Below are 24,784 nucleotides of genomic sequence, written 5' to 3'. Positions count from 1 at the left end.
ATGTGATCCACTGGAGAAGGAAATGGCAAACCACTCCAGTATCCTTGCCAAGAAAACCCCATGGACAGTAACAAAAGGCTAAAAGATATGGTGCTGGAAGATGAGCCCCTCGGGCCAGAAGGTGCCCAATATGCTACTGGAGAAGAGCGGAGGGCATGTCCAAGTAACCACAGAAAGAGTGAAGTTGCTGGGCTAAAGCCAAAAGGACGCTCAGCTGTGGATGTGTCTGATGGTGAAAGAACAGTTCGATGCTGCAAAGAACAATACTGCATTGGAACGTGGAATGTAAGATCTATGAATCAAGGTAAGCTGGATGTAGTCAGATAAGAGATGGCAAGACTGACCATCGACATCTTGGGAATCAGTGAACTAAAATGGACGGGAATGGATGAATTTAACTCAAAGGATCACTACATTATTCTGGGCAAGAGTCCCGTAGAAGAAATGGTGTGGCCTTTACAGTTAACAAGAGAGTGAGGAAGGCAGTAAGAAATGGTGTGGCCTTTATAGTTAACAAGAGAGTGAGGAAGGCAGTAACGGGATACAATCTCAAAAATGACAGGATGATCTCAGTCCGTATCCAAGGCAAACCATTAAATATCACAGTAATCCAAGTCTATGCCCCAACCAATGACGCAGAAGAGGGTGAAGTGGACCAGTTCTATGACCTCGCCGGGACCTCGCAACAGTGATCCACGCAACGGTCACCTCAAGACTAGACTACTGTAACGCCCTCTACTTGGGGCTACCTCTGTGCCGGACCCGGAAATTGCAGCTAGTGCAGAACGCGGCGGCCAGGCTGTTGTTGGGACTCCCGAAACGGGAGCATATATGGCCGGGACTACGTGAACTGCACTGGCTGCCGATTATATACCGGGTCCAGTACAAAGTGTTGGTCGTTACCTTTAAAGCCTTATATGGCCGAGGACCTGCCTACCTGAGGGACCGTCTTTCCCCATATGAACCCCAGAGAGCACTGAGGTCAACGGGGAAAAACTTAATGACTATCCCTGGGCCGAAGGAAGTTAAATATCAGAGCACCAGAATACGGGCCTTTTCGATCGCGGCCCCTACCCTATGGAACCGACTCCCCGAGGAGGTGCGGGCCCTGCGGAGCCTTGAACAGTTCCGCAGGGCCTGCAAGACCATCCTTTTTAAATCAGCATATTCGGACTGCTAAGAAAAATGGTAATTAAAGATCCGCCAATGCGGTCCAAAGATCTATACCGCAGTATAATTGTATCTACTAGACTGGTTTTTAATTTAATGTTTTAATGTTTTATTGTTCTATAATGTAATTCTAATGTTTTATTTATTATGGTGTGTTTTTATGGATTGCTGTTAGCCGCCCTGAGCCTGCCAAGGTGGGGGAGGGCGGGATATAAATGAAATAAATATGAAGATCTACAACACCTTCAAGAATTAACACCAAATAAAGATGTCCTCATCATAGGGGACTGGAATGCCAAAGAAAGAGGTCAAAAGATAACCAGAACAACTGACAAGTTTGGTCTTGGAGAACAAAATGAAGCCAGGGAAAGGCAAATAGAGTTTTGCCAAGAGAACAAGCTGGTCATAGCGAACACCCTCTTACAACAACGTAAAAAGCAACTCTACGCATGAACATCACCTGATGGGCAACAGAAATCAGATGGAGAAACACCTTACAATCAGAAAAACCTGGAGCTGACTGCGGCTCAGATCATGAGCTACTCATTGCAAAATCCAGGCTTAAACTGAAGAAAACTGGGGAAGCCAATATGCCATTCAGGTTTGACCTTGATCAAATCCCTTATGAATATACAGTGGAGGTGAAGAATAGGTTTAAGGAACTAGAGTTGATAGATAGAGTGCCTGAAGAACTATGGACAGAGGTTCATGACATTGTACAGAAGGCAGCAATCAGCACCATCCCAAAGAAAAAGAAATGCAAGAAAGTAAAGTAGCTGTCTGATGAGGCTTTACAAATAGCTGAGGAAAAAAGGAAAGTGAAAGGCAAAGATGCAAAGGAAAAATTCACCAACTGAATGCAGATTTCCAGAGAACAGAAAGGAGAGAAATGGAGGTCTTCCTGAAGAAACAATGCAAAGCAATAGAGGAAAATAACAGAATGGAGAAAAAAGATCTCTTCAAGAAAATTGGAGAAATCAGGGGAACGTTTTGTGCAAAGATGGCCATGATAAAGGACAAAAACGGTAGGGACCACACAGAAGCAGAAGAGATCAGGAAGAGGTGGCAAGAATACACAGAAGAATTATACAAGAAGGATCTATTGACAACCTGGTGGGAAGGGCGGGATATAAATTACTAAATAAATAAATAAATAAACAAACCATGACAGTGAAATCGCTGACCTCGAGCCATAAAAGACGATGCCGTTAAAGTGATGCACACATTATGTCAGCAAATTTGGAAAATGCAATAGTGGCCACAGGATTGGAAAAGGCCAGTTTATATTCCAATCCCAAAAAAGGGTAATGCCAAGGAATGTTCAAACTATTGCAACATTGTACTCATTTCACATGCCAGCAAGGTCATGTTAAAGACCCTACAAGCTGGGCTTCAGCAGTATGTAGATCAGGAACTACCAGAAGTTCAAGCTGGGTTTCGGAAACGTAGAGGAACTAGAGATCAAATTGCCAACATTCACTGGATTATGGAGAAAGCACGGGAGTATCAGAAAAACGCCTATTTCTGCTTCACTGACTATGTTAAAGCCTTTGATTGTGTGGATCACAACAAACTGTGGCAAGTCCTTAAAGAGACGGGAGTACCAAACCACCTCACATGTCTCCTGAGAAACCTGTATAAGGGTCAAGAAGCAACTGTCAAAACAGAATATGGAAATGATTGGTTTAGAATAGGAAAAGGAATTCAACAAGGATGTATATTTTCACTCTGCTTATTTAATTTATATGCAGAGTACATCATGTAGAATGTTGGCCTGGATGAAACAGAAGCCGGAATTAAGATTGCCAGGGAAAACAGCTACAACCTCAGATATGCAGATGACACCACTCTAATGGCAGAAAGTGAGGAGGACCTAAAGAATCTCTTGTTGAGGGTGAAAGAGGAGAGCACAAAAGTTGGCTTGAAATTCAACATCAAAAAAACTAAGATCATGGCATCCAGCCCCATCACACCTTGGCAAATAGAAGGGGAAGACATGGAAGTAGTGACAGACATTTCTGGGATCCAAGATCAATGCAGGTGGTGATGGTAGCTATGAAATTAAAAGACGTTTGCTCCTTGGGAGGACAACTATGGTGAACCTGGGCAGTATAATAAAAAATAGAGACATCACCCTGCCAACAAAAGTCCATATAGTCAAAGCGATGGTATTCCCAGTAGTAATGTATAGCTGAGAGAGCTGGACCATAAGGAAGGCTGAGTGCAGAAGAATAGATGCTTTTGAGCTGTGGCGCTGGAGAAGAATTTTGAGAGTCCCTTGGACTGCAAGAAGATCAGATCAGTCAGTTCTAAAGGAAATCAACCCTGACTGTTCCCTGGAAGGTCAGATGCTGAAGCTCAAATACTTTGGCCACCAAATGAGAAGGGAGCACTCACTGGAGAAGATCCTGATGCTGGGAAAGACAGAAGGCAAAAGAAGAAGGGGATAGCAAAAAATGAGATGGCTGGACAGCGTTACTGATGTAACAAACACACATTTGATCAGACTTCGGAGGATGGTGGAAGACAGGAGGGCCTGGCGTGTCTTTGTCCATGGAGTCGCAAAGAGTCAGACTCCACCGTGCGACTGAACAACAAAATATACTGTTATTCTTGATGTACTGTACTTTGTGTTCAGTTTTAGACTAACCTCATGCTTTCCATTATTGCATATCCTGTCAATGGTGCTCAGAGTATTAGATACTAACGTGGGAAGAAAATATACTTTGCACCAAGAACACACTACCCAAGACTGAGCACCAAAATCACAAGCTGTCCATCACACTAATTTAGCAACTGGCAGTTATCATGCAGTGTGCTAAACTGGCATTCTTTTTGCCACAAAAGAATGTCATGGCAGGTTAGGAATCCAATGACAGCAACACACACTTATGTGCACACACATAGGATTATGTGCAAATCTCTTCTTGATCTAAATGTATCATAAGTTACATTGAGGGCAAAAGAAAAGGCAAAGCTGCATTTCTGCTCAGTAAGATTCTTTAACATTTACAATGTATCTGGGGATATCAGGGACAGAATTATACTTATCACTAAAATTCCATGAAGCGTTGTTGATTACACAGCAGAACAGATTAAGTCCAAGAGCTTCTAAATCTGTAGTACTGCTCCATTTTTGTACCAGCTGGTGATTTAATAGCAAATCCAAAAAACATGCACACAGATATGACAAAGTATACCGTAATTAATCTGTTATGTTTCAGCTATAAAACCAGTCCAGGATAAATCCTTGCAAATCAAAAGCTACTTACACTGTGATGCAGGAGGCTGTAGTTGGTACCCAGTTAGCTGACACCATCCAACAGGATAGAGGTCAGGAGATTCACAATCCACCCACTGATCATATTCATCTTCCCAGCCATCAAAATGTATCCTCAACAAACGATGGATTATTCGAGTTATTGTGGCCACACACACTAGACGAGGTTCCATGAGATCTACTGCTTCCAGTTTCATTGCAACATGAAATCCATGGTTTGGAACTTCCTGAAATAATAGATAGATAGATAAATTTATTGTCATTGTTCTCAACAAAAAGAGAGCAACGAAATGAGGTGCTCTTCCACAAAACACACCAACACATCAAACACACATATTCATATTCATACCATTTAAATACATCTAAAACCATTTAAACCATTTAAACCATTAAAACCATTTAAATACATCTAAAACAGATAAACATTCATAAAACCATTTAAACCATTAAAACCATTTAAACCATTTAAATATATCTAAAACAGATAATCCTTCATAACCCTGCATTTAGCCTAACCACAGCACTTGGATAGAAACTGTCCTTAAAACTGTTTGTCCTAGCCTTCAACACTCTATATCGTCTACCTGACGGTAAGATCTCAAATAGCAAATGGCCCAGATGTGAAGGGTTCCTTAGGATCTTTTGTATCTTCCTTTTACATCCCATATTATACAGATCCACCAATGAGGGGAGAGAACATCCACAAATCTTTTGTGCTCTTCTCGTCACTCTTTGGAGCACCCTTCTCTCTGCTTCCGTGCAGCTCCCAAACCACGCGCAGAGGCAATAAGATAAAATGCTCTCAATGGAACTACGATAAAAGGCAACCAGCAGACTCCCTGACAGTTGTAGTGATCTTAAGAGTCTTAAGTAGTATAGTCATTGCTGGGCCTTTGTCTCTAGAGCTAAAGTATTTGCCCCCCATGTTAGATCCTGTTTCATGGTAATTCCCAGAAACTTCCATTCTGTCACTTGTTCTACCATAACACCATCAATAAACAACGGCTGGATGTCCAAACTATTCTTCCTGTAATCCACTATAATTTCCTTCATCTTATTTATATTAAAAATAAGATTATTTACTTTACACCAAAGGGACAGCAAAGGGAAGCGTAATGAACAAATTCTGTGAATTCAGTACAAAAATTTCCTATATAACAAAATCCCCCAACCTCAAAACGACATGAGAACAAACCTAAGGTTTACGAACACCATCAAACTGCCTACTCCAGGTAAACTGTTACATATGGCCCAGTGAATACTGGGTTAACCTCTATGAAACTGCTATTCCCTTGGAACGGATGGCTTTTATCTACTCAAGTTCCACATCCATCAGCATTCTGGAGGTCTGGGGGTGAGTTCTAGGGGAAGGGAATGGTAAGAAAGAACTACATCTGCAAACATCCTTACTCACATGCTCCAAAAAAAAATTAAGTATCTGGTCTGTGTAACAGTTTACCTTGTTGAAGAGCTTCACAGGAGCTGCTACTGAACCCATTTCCCTGAGGTAGTCAAACCATTTGAAAGGTAGTTTTGCATAACCTGCAAATTTAACAATTATGTAGTAACAACACAAAAATGCTTTTCAATATGACATGTTCAGTCTCTCAGTGGTTGTTACAGAAAGGAACAATCGCACCCCATGTGACCCTCTTATTATGAACCAGCAATTTTATCTTAAGTTAAATTAGTAGCTTTTAACCACTGATTAAACACTGGGGCAGGAAATGACAGCGACATTTGAAAATGAGCACAGGAATTTGTTAGCTAGAGATAGTATGCCAAATCACATTGTCATGTTGCCCCACTCTTCTTAATATGCCTAAGTTAACATGCCTATCCATGTCACTGCTACCTTTCTTCTACCAACAACTTTCAGTACCTATTCACTCTCCTTTCCCCGATTCATTTGGCTGACCATTTTTTTGTGCACACAGCTCAGTACAGCTGCTCAATTTCAGCCTGTGGCAAATTCTTTGTTATAGAGAAGACTTAAAATGGGAATAACCGCTGCTCCTTCTTTTCCCCTGAACCTCGCTGTTCTAGTTGATTGTGGGAGAGCCAAAGAAAGCAACCAAGAAAGGCAGTACGATATTGATTTGTCTAGGCAAAAGAGGGAAAGAGCCATTTGCTTTGAAGAGATGGTAAGCAGAAGTCAGTAGGAACAGCAGCGCACCTGGGCTTGGTGCCTTCTCCCATCCCCTTCATCTCAGCAAGCAAACAACTGTGTGGCAAATCCCCACATTCGCTTTTGCCTAGCCTTACCTTACCAGACTGCATCATCAGGGTCTAAAAAAGGAGCTGGGAGAAAGAACAAACTGTACATCCTATCTCAACACACCAAAGAAGAGAGCAGGTAGTAATGAAACATTTTCAGCTGAACAGCTGCCGGCTAAGTAACTTCAATCTAGACTCTGAACTAGGGACATACCTTATACGTATTTTTTTGTGTATTGATTCAGCTGGTTATAGATTTTAGATATCATTCATCTATTCAAAATGGCCAAGCTCCCGAAATTCCCAAAATATTCGAGATTTTCAGGACCACCAGATAGACAGTCCCTTTAAATGCTTTCTCCAAGCCCCGCAATTTCATAGCAAGTGAACTCAGAAGGCTTTTAACGGGCTTGCAGTCCCTTTAAATGCCTTTTCCAAGCCCCACAACTTCATGGTAAGTGAACTCAGAAGGCTTTTAAAGGGCTTACAGTTCCTTTAAATGCCTTCTGGATGAACTCACCATGGCAAGTTCACCCAGAAAGCATATAAAGGGACTGCAAGCCCTTTAAATGCCTTGGGGATTCTTCAAGCCATGGAGTCATGTGACTTAGAGAAGGCATTTCAAGGGAAAATACCCTTTCCCCCCTCAATTGAAATCAATGGAGGATGAAAGCACTTTCTTTGGGGGCCCATAGAACTCGACCTTCTGGTCCAATTCTTTTTTAACTGGGGGTGTTGGTAGGAGAGGCATCAGCAGCTATTCTGCAAATGTGGTACCTCTACCTAAAAAAACAGCCCCCAGACAGATTCTCCATTATACCCTATAGGAACCATTGACTATAAATTTTTGTTAATTTGGCTCCATAGGGTATAATGGAGCTGGAAAAAATTAGGTTTCCCGAATATTTCCCAAATCCCAATACCATACTGCTATTGGGATTTGGGAATATCAGGAAATACACATTTTTTTTTCTAGTTCAATATAACCAGATCCAAAATATACTGTGGGAGTTGGGGGGAAGGGGTTGCACACCCCTACTCTGAACAAAGATGTAGAAGACAAATTCTGGATAGATATATTAAAGAGACTAGAGCCTTTCATATAATACTGCTGACAAAAGTATGTAATTCAGATAGGCATAAATACCTCGGGGTGGAGTTAGTTCTATCATGTTAATTTCACAGAAACCAACTGGGAATATAGAAGGAGAAGTAGCATGGTAACAAAACCAATCAGACCCATCTGCTGCCTCAGAGCCATCAATTCCAATCATAAGATATCCATCTGCTAATACCTTGATAAAACAAAAGACACAGAAGAGTTAGGACTTATTTCTACTCGAAGTTAAACACAAGAGGGAATAAAGGCAGGGAATAAAGAGTAATGAGCAAAGTTAAGAGGAATTTATTGTATTACAGCATTTCAGTTAAGGCTTGTACATATATAACACCCTTGATCTCTTAAATAAAGTTAATGAAGAAGTAGGGCAGTCTTCCTGTTTCTCGCTTTACCAAATTCTTCCTGCCAGCTTTACATCATTAATACTAACTACGGATCTGATGGTGATTTCAAATTCTGATTAAAGGAGATGCTGAAGTAAATTTTAACACATGGCATAGAATGGCAAAAAAAGGACAGGGGCAACTGGCAGGTGTGGAGGTAGGTGGAGAGCAGTGTGACTTCAAAGCATAGGCCCTTATCATCATTAAAGGATTAAGAGCATTGTGTTCAGAGACCCCTACTAGTGATCAGTGGAGTTGTGTGCGCACTAGTTATGTTTCAGCACCTACAGTGAAAGGAGACAAGGTAGAATTACAAATTGCATCAAAATATCAGATGCTGCAGCACTTCTAAATATAATACAATTGTATTTTTCAAAGCTCTGAATAGCTCATTGCTGCAGTATGTTAATTCACCAGCTGGTCACTAATTCAGTTCCTTGGTTTGAATAAACAGTATGTCATCCAGTGGGTCTTGGAACAGTCTTGTAATGAGTCGATCAAGGGCCACTTCATAGTGCAGAGCTTTGGTAAAATCGGGTACTTATTTCATTTGAGCAAGTCAGTTGGTTTTGGCTGCAATGCAAGTGTAGAGAGAATGGCCATGTGGACTGTCACTACTCCAAAATATGTTAACGTTGTTACCTTTCTAATCGTTGCCACACATATTGCAGAAAGGTTTAATGGATCTATGGCTTCCAATTTCATTCCCTCTTTGAACCATTCTCCACTTGATTCAACTTCTTTTACCTAAAGAGACCATAGCAGATATTTTTCTGAAGCAACAAATAAATGCCATAAAACCAGAATGGTCAGCAGCAAAAAAAAGTTACTCGCTCAAGGCCAAATTACAAGGGACCAGGGCCACAGGTCCATCCCATAGCTGCAAATGCTATTTTAGAAGCATCTGTAGTTCTTGATAAATTGCCATGAGAGTCCAATTTGGATTGGAAGCACAGCAGCCCCAGGAGCTCTTCCCCACCCCCCAACATGCCTTTTCAAGTCCCAAAAATGCTACAGGGAGCTATTTCTGCATCTGGAAAGGCATGGGGGGGGCACTGGAAAGGCATGGGGGGCACCAAAAAGAGCTCCTGGGGCCACTGCATGCCCAATCTGGATCAGGGTTTCAAAGCAATTTTTAAACAACTACAGATGCTTCTAAAATGTAGTTCTGCTTTCTTTAATCCTTATTTTTAAAAATCCACATCTCCATGAGCAGCACATGGCAAAGTGGGCCCCACTTGAATCACTGAATGAAGAATTTAAAAATTTTGAGACAACTTTTTGGAAGGAACTAAAGAGAGGGGATTTATGGAAAGTGAAAGATGTGTATAATACTCAAGGGAGTTTAATTCCGATACAAGATGTATTCGGAAGAGTGGGAGAACAATATTGGTTAAAGGTTATGATTTTATATAATTTTCTGAAACAAAGAAAGTATTCTGGAATATTAAAGGAGAAGGATACCCTGAAGGAAGAGCTGTACGGAACTAAAAAAGATAATAAAAACGGCATTGTAAGAAAGATATACAGTATAATGATTGAGGATACAAATTATATGATTGGCATAATACAGTCAAAATGGGAGAAAGAAGCAGCATTATCAGAAAATGAGATAAATAAAATTATGAGAGATATTGGGGAAATAAAAATGGAGAAATTTAGAGAAATGGAGATGAAATTAATATTAAAATGGTATAGAACGCCTGCTCAACTATCTTATATGGTCAAGGGTATGACATCTGACTGCTGGCATTGTAAAAAGGAAAAGATACATTATGCACATCTTTGGTGGGAGTGTTCAAAGGTGACTGAATTCTGGCAAAAGATCCTGGAAAAGGTGGAAGAAGTATGTAAGATTAAAGTGGAGCTACTGGGGGAAGTGTTATTCATGGGAATTTTGGGGAATTATAAAATAGATAAATCATACCAGATCTATTTAAAGCTATGATTTTAGCTGTCCATACAGTTAGTGTTTGGCTGGAAAGATGCCACAAAATGGATTATAGAAAGATCGAATGGATATTTATATGAACGGATCCAGTCGGACATATTATCAATACTAAAGAAAAGCCAGGTGAGGATAAGATTGTCGAAGTTAAGAAGAGGTGGTCGGAGTATACAGGATGGGTAAAAGCAGGAGGGGCCAACAATAATATATTGGTTAAACTCCCAAAGGTGTGCTCATGGCTACAGATATAAAATAAGGTATTGTTACTGGTCGTTCTGTGGGAGGAGGGAGTGGGAAGGGAAAAGGGGGGAAAGCAGTATTTGATGTATTGATATATGTTATATATGTTATGTAATGTTTCAGTTATATGCAAATAAGATTCAAATACTTCAAATAAAAAAAATGGCAAAATGCACATCTTCAGCGAGGGAAATATCCTATTGCTACTTCTCACATCAGTGCTAAGAAGTAACTCCTTCTATTTTAAAAGTTGAAATTCCTTGTAGAACGTCATACCTTAGCAAATAAATGTGAGGGTGCATCGAAATGAGAGTCCTGTTTCTTGACAATATCTGTGGAGAAGAAATAAAAAGTAGACGCACGTTACGAAAATATAAAGGTTTCTAGTTCATCGCCTCAAAGATCATTCCTTAAAAATATAATTGGTCTAAACTGGACGAGACAGATTTCATAGCAGCATAGAGTTTGAAGGTACCTTAGTCCAACCCCCGGCACAATGCAGGAAATTCACACGTACCTCCCCCCTACATACACACCCCATGACCTCTGCTCCAAGTCCAGAAGATAGCAAAAAAGAAAAAAACTCTCCAGGATCCCTGATAAAGTTGGCTTCAAGAAAAATTGCTGCTCAAAGCCGTGAACAGCATTTCCCCGGGCGTGTAAGAAGGGACCATGAGAACAAAGCACTGATGCAGCCCTTCCTGACCTCTTTCTCATTATCTGCCTAATTCAGAGAATCAGCATTGCTGTCAGATGGCCACCTAGCTTCTGTTTAAAACCTCCAAAGGAGGAGAGCCCACCACCTCCTGAGGAAGCCTGTTCCACTGAGGAACTGTTCTGTCAGGAAGTTCTTCCTAATGTTTAGCTGAAAACTCTTTAATCTCAACCTGTTGGTTCTGGTCCAACCTTCTGGGGCATGAGAAAAACAACTCTATACTATCTATATGACAGCCCTTCAAGTATTTGAAGATGCTGATTGTATCATCTCTCGTCTCCTCTCAAGGCTAAACATATCCAGCTCCTTCAACCTTTCCTCACAGGATATGGACTTCAGACCTCTCACCATCTTTGTTGCCCTCCTCTGTACACATTCCAGCTTGTCTATATCCTTCTTAAACTGCGGTGCCCAAAACTTGAACACTATACTCTAGATGAGGCCTAACCAGATCAGAGTAAAGAGATACCATCACTTTGTTTGATCTGAATGTTATAAATTATGTTGAAAATCACATTGGACTTTTTACCTACCACATCACACTGCTGACTCAGGTTCAGCGTATGGTCCTAGATCCTTTTCACACAAACTACTGCCGTGTCTCCCCCGTCCTATAAACATGCATTGGATTTTTCCTGCCTAAACGCAGAACTTTACATTTATCCCTGTTAAAATTCATTTTATTTCTTTTAGCCCAGTTTTCCAGCTTGTCAAGATCATCCTGTATCCTGACTCATTTTCTACTGTATCTGCTACCCCTCCCAATTTAGTATAATCTGCAAATTTAATAAGCATTTCCTCCATTTCTTCATCCAAATAATTTATAAAGATATTAAACAAAACAGGTTCCAACACAGATCATTGAGGCACTCCACTTGTCACTCCTCTTCAAGAGGATGAGGAACCATTCACAAGCATTCTTGGAGTGCAATCAGTCAACCAGTTCCAGAGCCACCTAATAGTAATAGGATCCAAACCACATTTTATTAATTTTTCAACAAGAATATTATGTGAAATCTTATAAAAAAACCTTACTAAAATCAAGATAAACTATGTCTACAGCATTCCCCGGATCCAGCAAGGTAGTAACTTTCTCAAAAAAAGAGATAAGGTTAGTCTGATATGACTTGTTCTTGAGAAACCTATGCTGGCTCTTCGTAAACACAGCCATCCTTTCTAAATGCTCAAGGACTGACTTTGACTTTTTTTTGTTCTAAAATTTTTCCAGGAATAGACGTCAAGCTGATAGGTTGGTAGTAACCTGGATTTTTCTTCTTCCCCTTCTTGAAGACAGGGACAACATTTGCCTGCCTCCAATCTTCCAGCACATCACCTCTTCTTCAAAAATTCTCAAAAATAATGACCAGAAGCTCAGAAATTACATTTGCAAGTTCTTTTAATACCCTTGGATGCAGTTCATCTGGCCCCAAGGACTTTGTTTCATTTAAAGAAACTAGGTGTTTAGGCGCTACCCCTTGTGCCAATTCTAGGCTGTGACTCCCTTCCCATATCATGTGCTCTGTTTTTGCCACATTGAACACTTTTCTCTCACAAGAGAAGACTGAGGAAAAGTAGGAACTGAGCAGTTCTGCCTTCTCTTCATCACCTGTTACAATTTCACTTTCCTGTCCACGCAAGGGGTCTACCATCTCCTTGCTCCTTTTCTTACTTTGAAGATGAGAAAAGAATCCTTTTTTGTTGTACCACTCATGTTTTCACAGCTGCAATAGACAAACCAGGTGTACATACTGACATGTTCATGGGAAATGTGCACATTATCCATTAAAAGGACATATGTAACAATGGTGTTCCCTCTTTACCAGATGAACTTACCAGATCTTTTGAACCGATGTCCTATACTTCGAGACCAACCAATGGGATGGATAAGAGGACTGCACATATGGCACCAGAAATCATCTGTTTTGTCTTCGCTTTCTTCATATACCAATCTTAACCTGCCTCCTATTACACTGTCGACAACTGCTACCCGTGTTCGGCAGAGATGCGTTTTGTCAACAACTTCTACTCTCATTGAAGGTTTGAAAGGATACTGCATGCTTTCTGATACCTGAAAACAAAGAAGAGTAATGGGCTGGTCTTTGAAAATATAATATTCTACACAAATTTTTTGCTACCCAAAAGAATCTTTATGAACTAAATCTACTTTTACATGTTGTGAACAGCTGGTTCAAAACTCCACAGCCCTATTTTTGGTGCTGAAACAACTCCACTGCCTCCCAGTTTGTCTCCCCTAAACAACTTTGGTCCAGATTATTTTAGGAAAACTCATCTTCCCACTTTCTGCATGGGTATAACTTGGATCACTACTTTGGCAAATATGGCAAGTAAGCTTTACCTCCGCCATTTTCCCAACCTGAACAGTATTTAGCCCACTGGGGAAATATTTCTCCCTCACGGACTGTTTTGGCTCAGGAAATGTGCATCACAGTCTTAATCTGAAATGGACGCCACACACACAGGACTTAAGAACCTGCAGCTCAAGTCTGCCTGTGGGCACAATACTCGGAGGAGACCCTGAACCAAATATGTGTACTCTGAATGTGTAAAAATACACTACGTCAACCCAAAACTCATTCTTTAGCTGAAGTAATTTTGACAGTCTCTTTTCAGCAGCAACATTCTCATCATAGGTGTACTTATGAAGCTGGTCCAACTAATGTAGCATTATCAACTATCTAGCAAAGAATCTTCAGGGACCTGGAAAAATCAATGAACCTCTTTTAACATTTGTAATCCAAGACCCTTTAGTCAGAGGCACCAGGGACTGAATCTGATGCTTTCTGCACACACAGAACCTGCTCCAGCACTGGGCCATGGCCTCTCCCCTTGGAACTCTTTTCACCAAATCAGTTTTTACTTTTAGAAAAATTAGAGAAACTGTGAAAATCTTTTTATTTCAGCAGTTTTATAACGGGAGAGGGAAGCAAAAAGTCTCCAAAAATTGTTTCATGAATTGTATGACATTTGTCAATGAAATATCAGTTTGGGTGTCATGTTAATAACTGATGATGTTCTATTAAAAGTTTTATGACACCTTAAACTAACAAATTAATTAGTCAGTTTGGTGTAGTGGTTAAGAGCGCGGACTCTTATCTGGGAAAACCGGGTTTGATTCCCCACTCCTCCACTTGCACCTGCTGGAATGGCCTTGGGTCAGCCATAGCTATCACAGGAGTTGTCCTTGAAAGGGCAGCTGCTGTGAGAGCCCTCTCAGCCCCACCCACCTCACAGGGTGTCTGTTGGCGGGGGAAGAAGATATAGGAGATTGTAAGCCGCTCTGAGTCTCTGATTCAGAGAGAAGGGCAGGGTATAAATCTGCAATTCTTCTTCTTCTTATAGCATAAGCTTTTTCTGAATCAGAGTCCACTTTGTTCGTTATGTGAAGTATTACATTCATTTGGTAGAACAATTCATACCCAAAGCTACAAACAACAAAAGGAGGTCAGAAGGCTACATTTCCCAGGACAACATAATACTGCAAAGTACACATTAAAAACAAGACCAAAAGTGATCTATTTAGAGCAGCTGTGGACCACTCCTAATTGCTGATGAATTGGCTAAACAGGTTGAATCTGAATGGCATAAATAAATCTTTGAGGAGGAACAATCATGTTTTATAAGTGCATTGAGCCAAGTTTGACAGTATCAGATTTGCATACGTATTCCAACTCAACAGATTCTTACCAGAGCCTACCTCTGAAACCTTTCTGCTGAAGTACTAGAACCTATATGTCTATTACTGAATGTCCAGGGATGCTGAAACGTTCCCACTAATTTAGGTCTATTTTTAATTTACACTTTGTGTCCATTTATTCTCTTGCGTACAGATGTTCCAGCTCAGCCAATATAAATGGCAGAAATCATTACGTGACAGCATTTATCATATTAAGGGATGTGCAAATGGATGCACCCTTGAAGGTATGACTAATGTTACTGGGTGCTATGATAAAGTCGTTATAATAGATACTGGGACAGAGTTGGCACCAGGTTTCCAGGGCTAGTTTTTGGGTTTGTGTTTCCACCTGCTGCTTCAGCAGAACTTAAGTGTTCAGTTTTAAACCTCAAAACAGTACAATAACTACGGATTCTTCTACAGAAAACTATGTAAGCAAAGCATACATCGTTGTTTGGTCGAATGACAACTCTGTACAGAATGCTTACTGCTGGAACCTCAGTATGTCTGATCATTCTTGTGTGCGTGGCCGTAAGGTTATATTAGTACCATATGCAAGCTTCAGCCAAAACCATTAGCCATACTTTTTAACTGATTAAATATTTACACTAGGGGCATCTAAAACATTGGTAAGTAGGGCCCAATCAGAATTTGCAATGCAGAGAAAGAATCAATCAACGGAAGCAGCAATTTGGTCTTTAAAGCACTGAATAGCCTGAACCCTGCTTATCGCAAGGACCATCTTGCCATACCGCCTTACCTATTTTGTGATCAGCAAATGAAACATCCTTCTATCACAATTTTTAGATATACTGTACTGAGCTTTTTCTGAATTACAGAATTCCCTCCCATCTAGGGCCAGAAACGCAACTTGTCTTGCCTCTTTTTGGACACAAGTGAAAACCTGATTATTCTGCTGAATTTTTGTAAGCTCAGACTTTTGTTTTCATTCTGCTGTAGCTGTATACACAGGCAGATGTTACTTTCAGTTATCATATACCAAGTTGGGTCCAGCAATCTTTCAATGGAAGGGTTCCCTCTAGCATTCAGTTCCTGAGGTCAAGGGACCTATATGAACTAAGAACCACATATGTCAGGGCTCTGTGCTGAGAAGCAGGGGAGATGCAAAACTGCTCCTCCTAACTTCTTCTGTCAACAGAGCTGTGCTGATGGAAGAAAGAGGAGAGGGTGACATCACCCCCTCCCCCCTTTGCAGTGCAGCCTCCTGATCTGTAGGGAATCCCTGGGAATCCACTTTTCTGAAATCTAAGAGGACTGATGGGAAGAGAACAAAGGAAAGATTCACAGTCATTGTGCCCACAGATCACTGAATCGAACTCATAATATTTTACTATCCTTAAAACTATCTTGAGATTATTTGTGCTCAGATATAGTATATAAATATTATATATCCTCAAGAGGTTGACCAGGCTTTTGCTACAATGAGACTTACCTTCTGAGAGAAGTCAGGGGGAAGAGTTTTGGCACCAGTGAGTCGTTTCACTAGAAAACCTTTCCAGTTTGTGTATTTGTGATGAATGGCTGTCAATGTTCAGAAGAAAAAAATGTTAGCTGTATTTTACAACATCAAGTGAGATATGTAAAAATGACCTATTTTTAGACTTCACTCATTACATTATCTGCTGTGGAAATGCTTCCAACATTTTTGATAATGTCACAATGTTTTGACATCTACCCTGGGGTCTTATTAAATGCATGTACAGCCCTCTGTTCCATTCTAATAAGTAATAAATGAACCACAATCATCTTTATACATGTATGAAGTAAATATACTTTGCTCATACTATTAGGTCAGGAGGGCTGTAAGTGAAGTCTTGTTGCATTGCACTCGTATTTAAAAACCTAGGATATTTATGTGACATAACTACATGATCAATACAAAAGTATAAGATGGAAAGCAGTTATGCCAGATTTACATACTTCGAGGTGGTACTAGAGGTTTCCCACTGGTTGCACACCAACCAACTGGGTGGATATCAGGACCACAAATGTTGCACCAGAAGTCAAGACTTGAATCATTTTCGAAGCCTTCATATCTTAGTAAAGCATTGAAACCTGAGAAGAGAGCAAATTCACACGCTGATTCACATTACTCTTCTAAGTAAGGGACAGAATCAAGTCCCTTCCATCTGTTGATGGCTTACAAAAAAGGAAGCTAATGCTGGCAGTGTTCTCCAGCTGCCACTGTTGGCACTGGCTGCTGAAGAACACTTCGCCATTCTTTTGGAAGTCACTTTGGGCCCTTTATAAGAAAAAAAATGTTGCATAAAGTGGTTTAAATAAATCAAATATGCCAAGTTGGACCAGCATGATGGGTACAGAAGAGAAGATTAATGTGTGCATTTCCCAATAGGAGAAAAATGGAAAGATCTAAGCCAGCTGAGTATCTCCCTTTAAGTTAATTCCCTTTTTGCAGGTATACTTTAAAGTCTGGGCTTTGCAAGATGCACAAACGTTTGGTCTTCAGCTCTTAACCCAGGGCTTGCAGACTGTAACCCTATGCAAATCATGCTTGCAGTTCCAGCAATACCCCATGACGTTCTCACAGCTTATCATCTGTATTAAGTTTGACTAGGGAACTGTCAGGTATTGCAGATTTTATTTACATTTGTACTTTGAGTATTTTATGTTATAAACAAGAAAAATAGGGTACAGAATTTAAATAATTCTATACTATACTATGCTCTTGCTGTTGCAAGGATCCTTTTAGAAGACAATATGAAACATTTTTTCCAGATTTTAAAGCCATTTGTTTCCAGATTTTTAAAGCCATTTGTTTAACACAGAAGTATTCAACGTACTAGGGGGGGAACTGAGCTACAGATGCTGGATTCATTGGCCTAGCTCCTTTCCTTAAAACCCACCAGCTCCTAAGCCTTACGTACTATGCCCCAGGCAAATACGCCTAGGTAACAAAGGAAGAAAAAAGACCCAAGAACTTCCAGCATCCTGACAGTACCTTACTCCAACAACAACTGATTTGAATCCTGCAATCCAAAGATGCAAGGACTGAAGATCTGTTCTGTATTTCCCCTCCTTATAGCAGTTCTTTCTGAGAAGTTTATTCCTGGGAATGCAGGACGCCTGTGGTACAATAGCCACATGGGTCAGGAGGTTGCAGTGGGGAAAGGGAAAAGAAGTAAAACCACCCTCGCTTCTCTTCCAACAGCAGAGCTCCCCAGCACCACAGACAGAAAGAACAATTTAGTCCCCGGGGGCGGGGGGAGGGGGGAACCACCACTATCTGTTGCTAGATCTTGGAATCCAACTCTTTAAATAAGCAGATTCCTAAACTAAAGAGACATCACAGCAGGAAAGGAGGTAAGAAAAAGCTTAATCCTAGGAGATGTCAGGAACCAGGGAACCAATCCTATCATGTCACCAAGCTGCAACAGACACAATTGCTCCAAATGCCTTTCAGAAATTATTTATTGTTTTTAATTTTAAATTCAACTGATGTGTTAGCCTGGTCCTTTTGGACAAAAAAAATCCCATCAGTTATCACTTAGTTATACCCAAGCTTAATTCCTACGATGTTTTCTAGGTAGGACTACATTTGAGAACTATAGGCAGATTTCAGATGGTCTAGATTGGCGTTTCCCATTTGCAGGGTCGTGACCCGGTACCGTGCCACGGAAGCCTCACTACCGGGTCACAAGAAAAGCCAAAGCTAGCCCCGCAAAAGCCTGAGCTCAGTTTGATTTCCTTCCCCTGTCTCTCTGCTGTGCAGAGAGGAGCTGGGCTGCCTCTCCTTCCTTCTCTCCTCTCCTCTCAGTGTTTGAGAGAAAAGCTGGAGTCCACAGGCACTTTAGACCCATGAAGTGTTATTCAAGGTATGAGCTTTCATGTGCCTTGCAGTATGTTCTTTTGGGGAGATCTCCCTGAGAGGCCTGGGCAGCAAAGAAGGGGGGCATGTTTTCTTCAGCCAGGAGGGGCGGAGAGTGGGTATTCCAGTAGCTTTTTTTTTTTTTTTTTACCAAACAGCCCCTGGGCAGAATTGCTGCTGGCTGGGGTCTTCTGATGGTGAGTAAGGGTTTTTTTCCTATGTCCCCCCTTCTTTCTTTCCCTACAAGTGATAATGTGTCTGTATTCTTGGTGCTGGGGTGGGGGAAGCAACAGTGGGAGGGTTTCTAGTGCCCTGCCACACTGGTGGACATTCTGGTGCTTTTTGGGCATTGTGTGAAAGAATTTTGGACTGGATGGTCCACTGGCCTGATCCAACATAGCTTCTCCTGTGTTCTTTCTTTCCCTTTCCTTTCCTTCCATTTCATTATTTCCCTTTCTCTTTCTTTCCTTTCATTTTTACTGGATGGAGCTTTTCTGTTCATCATACTGTTGTTGCAGACATAGGAGCTCTGCCAATGAAAAGTTGGCACCCGCAGTTGTAGCTATGAGATTTCTGTGTGAGTGAGTGAGAGTGAGAGGTGTGGGGCAGAAAGAGATTAATGGAGATTACTGCTGTATATCTCAACAGCACTGGAAGTGGTGGTACTATGAACTTGGCACCATTTTACTGGTCCTGCTTTTAACAGCTTTCTGATACCAAAATTAAATTCCTCCTGTAGATATTAAAAAGTATTAAAGAAGTTCATTGGCTAAATATCTGCACAACAGGTTGCTTTTAAAGGCATGGGAAACACAGCCAGTAAAAAAGATGCAAGTCCCTCATAAATATCCTTTTTTGGGATAATTGCAGAAAAGCTTGTATGAACTTCATATAACTTGAAATTAATTCATTAACTGCAGTACAATTCTCTGCTAGCTTTCACAGCAATTTCCCAGTGTTTCAGTCACGGAAAAGTATGAAAAATAGCTGTCAAAAGATTTTCTTGAAACCAAGCAAGCTTGGTCGTAACTTGAGACAAGGTTCCAGTAGTAGCAGTTGAAGGAAGGGCCTACTAAATGTGTCAGCATATTTTGAGGTAGACCAGCTGCCAGGGCCCAGTATGGGTGGTACACAGTGCTGGCATTCTTGGTGGCAATGGCAACAGCACTCCCAACTGCATACATTGGTTAGTACTGTTAAGGAAGGGATGTGTATGTGGTGCAGGTAATTGAACATGGGCATTAGGAGTGCTTGCAAGCTGGAGAAGAGCACACAAACAGATAGGTGCATGCAAGTGTGGGGGTGGAAAGAGAGGACCCTGAGAATGTATGAAAAAGTTGCAGACCACCCACTTTCCACCCCCATTTTGGCTCAGCATGAATTTCAGAGAGATTTTTCTGAAAAAGAAGGTTTGGAGGAGTGTCCTAGAAGTGACATCACAGGAAAAGGTGGAGTTTTGGTTCAGTGTGCCCCGGAAGTGACATCACTTGGCCCTTGACCTGGAAGTGACACCAAAGGAAAAGACATAATTCCTATCTCCCGGCTCCACCCCCAAAGTCTTCTGGCTCCATACCCGAATTTTAGAGGGCCACAAAGGAGAAGTGTAAAAATAACTGGGCCATGGGGGGAAAAAGTTTGGGAAACCCTGGTCTAGATTATGACAACTAGATCCATTTCTCTAATTCTGAGAGAACTTCACTAACTCCCAATTTGCCTCCAAGTACAATGTGAAGTGTTGGCACTGATGTATACAGCACTAAATTCCCTGAGACCAAGATCGCTTAAAGACTGCCTAATAAGATCTTCTGCCAAGGCCATTCACCATCATCACATTCTCAGACGTCATCTACATTCATAATTTAAACACCTGCACATCCAAACTAATGGCTAAATATTACATTGCTTTGATGTTTGTATTTCATTGCTGGTTCTGTTTTGATGCTATTATTTTATTCCTTTTCCTTATAAGTATTGTAAATTATTTTAACTGGAAAATCCAATTATATTTAAAAACTATTTTAATAAATAAGATATATGCATTTATTCCTATCAACCTCTGTGGAAAAAGGTCAACTAATAGTCTCATATTGTTCATGACAGCAGATGTTAGTATGACAGACTTTTAAAGTCAACGCTGGTGCCATTTACAAACAGGACATACTGTTATAAACACGGGTTGCTTAAAAGAGTACCACTTTGCAGCTGACTATTCAACCCTATTGCTATTTTTATAAAAGACTATTATTTTTTGGGAAGATTTACTTAATTCTCTCAGTCCCTGAAAACATATGATCCCACACAAAATTAGTTACCTGCTAATTTTACAATCCCAGCAATCCAGAAGACTTTGGTAGGTAGGCTGCAGTCTGTGTTAGGGACTTCTACACGCACACCTTCTGAAATGTCACCCCAGCAAGTCCCCATGGGTGCCTGCAATGAAAATGACAAAAATACTGTCAAGTTACACATTTTATTCAGTTTGCGTGAATAAACTTGTACAAGAAATACATGCACAATTTTAAACCCTCGTCTAGCAATGTGTTTTTACAGAACTCAACATATACATTTTGTCAGTAATGTACCACTTTGCATACTCAGTAAAATTATATTCCACTGTTTCAACTCCACCCCTCCTGTTCTTCCTTATAAAAACTGTTAAGACAAATACCAGAATACCACTGGCCTATAAGTGATCTTTACAGAAACAAACAGGAAAATTAAAGCATTGGCCCCAAATGCATTGTAGAATTCTATTTGTTAATGTAATGCACCATTTTCCACACACAGAAAAAATTCCACTAGAAGACATTGGGGATTAATTATACTCCAGAAAGAGAACTTTGGTTACCACCTTACAAGTTAAGTTCTTGATCTACTGCTTAACTCTTCCCTAGCATAAAGCTTTAAAGGCGGGGGTGTTGAGTAATCTCAATGAGTAATCTGAAATTTCTGTTAATTTTTACAGCAGTCAGCTAAATTGCCTCAGTCAGGGCCTCTGTCACTTGCTGAACTGAACTAGCCTCATTTCTGAGTCACCTTGTAAGTTGTGATTTGCTGTTAAAGCAAGGTTTTGCAACTAATCAGATCATTTAAATTCTAGGGCAGGGAGAGAAAGAAAATCTTTTAGAAATCTCATCGCACACAACTATAACTGCTTGAATGTGATGGACAGTTATAACACTGCTTGCATTAAGTTTATTCACTTATGCTTTCATTTGTTTTAATCACAGTAATTGTAAAATACTAAGTTTTGAATATTATGTAACCGTTATGGATAGAAGCAGTGTACATTGATTTAACTAACTAGATAACATGTGTCAATTCAACCCTACAGGATAGAGAAAGGTTGCAGTACAGAAACAGCTCTTATTGGAGAGATAATATGATTCACTGCTTCTGCAACTAATAATTCTTGGTTTACTTTAGCGAATTATAGTGAATCCCCCCATACACACACACCACTAATCTCATGTTTAAACCTTGAATTTTGTTTAAGATAAGACTGCATTCCTAGTTTATAATATCATCTGCTCTTAAAGAAGACATGTGAAAAAAATGTCAGATCTGACCAGAAAATGGCTGGTATACCTTCTCTTCGCTAACAGTGACCAATGTATGGGGACTAACTTACACATCTCATTCTTTAGGGGAGAAGTTACTTCATAGCAATATTAAAAGAAAAAATGCAAACCTAGAATTAAGGACTCTATAGATTGCAACCAGAGGATTAAGCACAAGTATGACTGCCATAGTATTGGGAAGATGTATATAACTCGAAGAGCTGCTGTTATTACTCAGTCTGACAGCAACCGTTTTACATGGTCAACCATGACCTGTTGGCCCTCTACCTTGCTAAAGTAGGAGTCCATGCAGTGGTCTTGAAGTGGCTTACCTCGTTCCTCCAAGGTTGGGGACAGAGGGTGATGCTAAGAGAAAAGATATTACCTCAAAATTCCTTATTATGTGGAGTCCCTCAGGGGGCAATCTTCCCCCCAATGTTGTTTAATGTCTATATGTGCCCATTTGCCCAGCTGATGCAAAGCTTCTTACTGGGTTGCCATCAATATACTGATGACACCCAGCTATATCTGTTGACGGGCGGACAGCTGGACAACATCTCAAATGACCTTGCTGAAGGGTTGGAAGTCATGGTTGGGTGGTTGAAGCAGAGCCAACTGAGACTGAATCCATCTAAGATGGAGGTTTTGTGCTGGAGATGGGATTAATGGTTCAGGCACCAACTCCCAGTCCTGGATGGTGTACCACTGACACTGGCACCAACCATTAAGAGCCTGGGTGCGTTGCTGGATGCCTCCTTATCAATGGAGGCCCAGATCACAAATGTTGCCACACTGGCATTTCTTCAGCTGTGCCAGGACCAGCAACTGGCCCCTTCTTATCTCATCCTGACCTAGCCACAGTAAACTACGCAACAGTCACCTCTAGGTTAGACTACTGTAACTTGCTCTACCCTTGAGCGTGACTCAGAAGTTGTAGCTGGTCCAGAACACAGCGGCCTGGGTTCTCATCAGAACCCCATTAACAGCACATATTCGAATGGTGCTTTACCAACTACACTGGCTCCAGGTTGAACACCAGATCAGGTTCAAAGTTTTGGTACTAACCTTTAAGGTCCTAAATGAATTGGGAGCAATGTACCTTCAGGACCACCTCTCCTAGTTTGAAGAGCATTGCATTCAGCAGAGAAAAATCTATTGGTAATCCCTGGCCTGAACCAGTTGTCCTCGGTTGTCCTCAACCAGAGCCAGGGCTTTTTTGGCCCTGGCTCCAACTTGGTGGAACTCTACCAGTTCCACACGGCTTGTAAGGCGGAGATGTTCCTCCAGACTTATGGTTGAAGACAGCAACAGTCTTCAGTTGCCTGGGCTTCCTTTCTTTGTCCCCCCCTTAGGATAAATCTAGTTTTTTAGATACCATCTCAAATTGTTATTGTACCCGTTTTATTGTTTCTAATTTGTTTTAAATGAGCTCCAAGCATAGGGCAGAGCAGTTTAGAAATCAAACGTATAAACAAACAAATAAATAAATATTCAACTCAAAATCAGTAGAGTGCCAGAGAGTTATAATGCATTAATGTCACTTCTGAAGTCCTGGGGAAAAAGGAATTACTGAACAGTATCTCTGACTGTGATAATGAAAAAAATGTCTTCAAGTGTGCACATCTCAGAAAGTCATACTTCAGTTAATCCAACGTTAAAAATGAAGAATATTCAAGAAACAACGTTTGAAAGTTTATTATTAAGAAGCTTGAAGAGACTGCCAAATGAGTAAACGAAGTTGATTTTGGAGTACATATTGGCTACATGCAAAATATGTGCACTTTAAGAGGAATACAACTGTAACAGGTGTATCTAAAACCTTAAGAGATTTTTTCCCACAGGGTGTTTCGACACTGCTTCTTTCTGTTAAATATTTATTATTACTTTTAGGTAAACAAATTTGGGGGTAATAAAACAAATAGTGACTGTGGACAACTGATAAACTAATATCTTGTCATACTAAGAGGCTGGGATAACAATTACCAAATATTTAGAGAACACACACTTGTAAGACAGACTATACAGATTAACTGAAGGATGACATTTTAAAATATATATTATATACAGCTACCCTGGCTTTGTGTTTTCTGGCCCTGCTCAGCATCTGGCTGGCAACAGTTGCTAAAGAATCCTGGTGATGAAATTTCTAAAATCACTAGTTTATGGAGAGGAAAGTATTCAGAAAAGGTACACAGACAATTCAGAGTATTATTTATTAACACAGTTCCTCTATTATATGCAAGTGGATTAGTGGGTGAAGATTTTTTAAAAATTAAATGGAACAAAAATGAAATATGAAAGCTGAAGGATGCAGAATGTTGTATGAAAATATGTTTGAGGGGCAAATATGCAAATTATTTAAAGGCCTCTATAAAGGTGGACAACTGATCTTCACTATTTAAGAACAAGGCAAATAATGACCTGTTCAGGTCTAACTTAAATTTACAAAAGCAATTTTTAAGCATGTGCAACAGATGTCTTAACCTTACAGCAAGACAAAAATCATTATTATTTAGGTGTGGCTAATCTTAATGCAGAAGTTTCAACAAATGAATTTATTCTGATGCCATCTTACTACCATGTGAAGGTACCAGTAAGATGCGGAAAACA

The 24,784-nt window shown here is 40.4% G+C and overlaps 1 protein-coding gene across 8 annotated transcripts in view; it reads right to left on the bottom strand.

Moving 5' to 3' along the window:
* Nucleotides 1-24,784, bottom strand: part of MBTD1 (mbt domain containing 1) — an 86,684-nt gene that overhangs the window by 35,306 nt on the left and 26,594 nt on the right. For all 8 annotated transcript variants that reach the window (XM_060253003.1, XM_060253002.1, XM_060252997.1 and 5 more), the window contains 9 exons: nt 20,927-21,044; nt 16,709-16,843; nt 16,221-16,309; nt 12,907-13,141; nt 10,635-10,690; nt 8,813-8,917; nt 7,815-7,962; nt 5,910-5,992; nt 4,443-4,677 (listed from right to left, as the gene is read on the bottom strand). In XM_060253003.1, coding sequence (XP_060108986.1) covers nt 4,443-4,677; nt 5,910-5,992; nt 7,815-7,962; nt 8,813-8,917; nt 10,635-10,690; nt 12,907-13,141; nt 16,221-16,309; nt 16,709-16,843; nt 20,927-21,044 — 1,204 coding nt within the window. The remainder of the gene's footprint in view (nt 1-4,442; nt 4,678-5,909; nt 5,993-7,814; nt 7,963-8,812; nt 8,918-10,634; nt 10,691-12,906; nt 13,142-16,220; nt 16,310-16,708; nt 16,844-20,926; nt 21,045-24,784) is intronic.

Source organism: Heteronotia binoei, chromosome 13, assembly GCF_032191835.1.
Source record: "Heteronotia binoei isolate CCM8104 ecotype False Entrance Well chromosome 13, APGP_CSIRO_Hbin_v1, whole genome shotgun sequence".
Taxonomy (NCBI): domain Eukaryota; kingdom Metazoa; phylum Chordata; class Lepidosauria; order Squamata; family Gekkonidae; genus Heteronotia; species Heteronotia binoei.
This window is presented reverse-complemented; position numbering and strand designations above follow the sequence as displayed.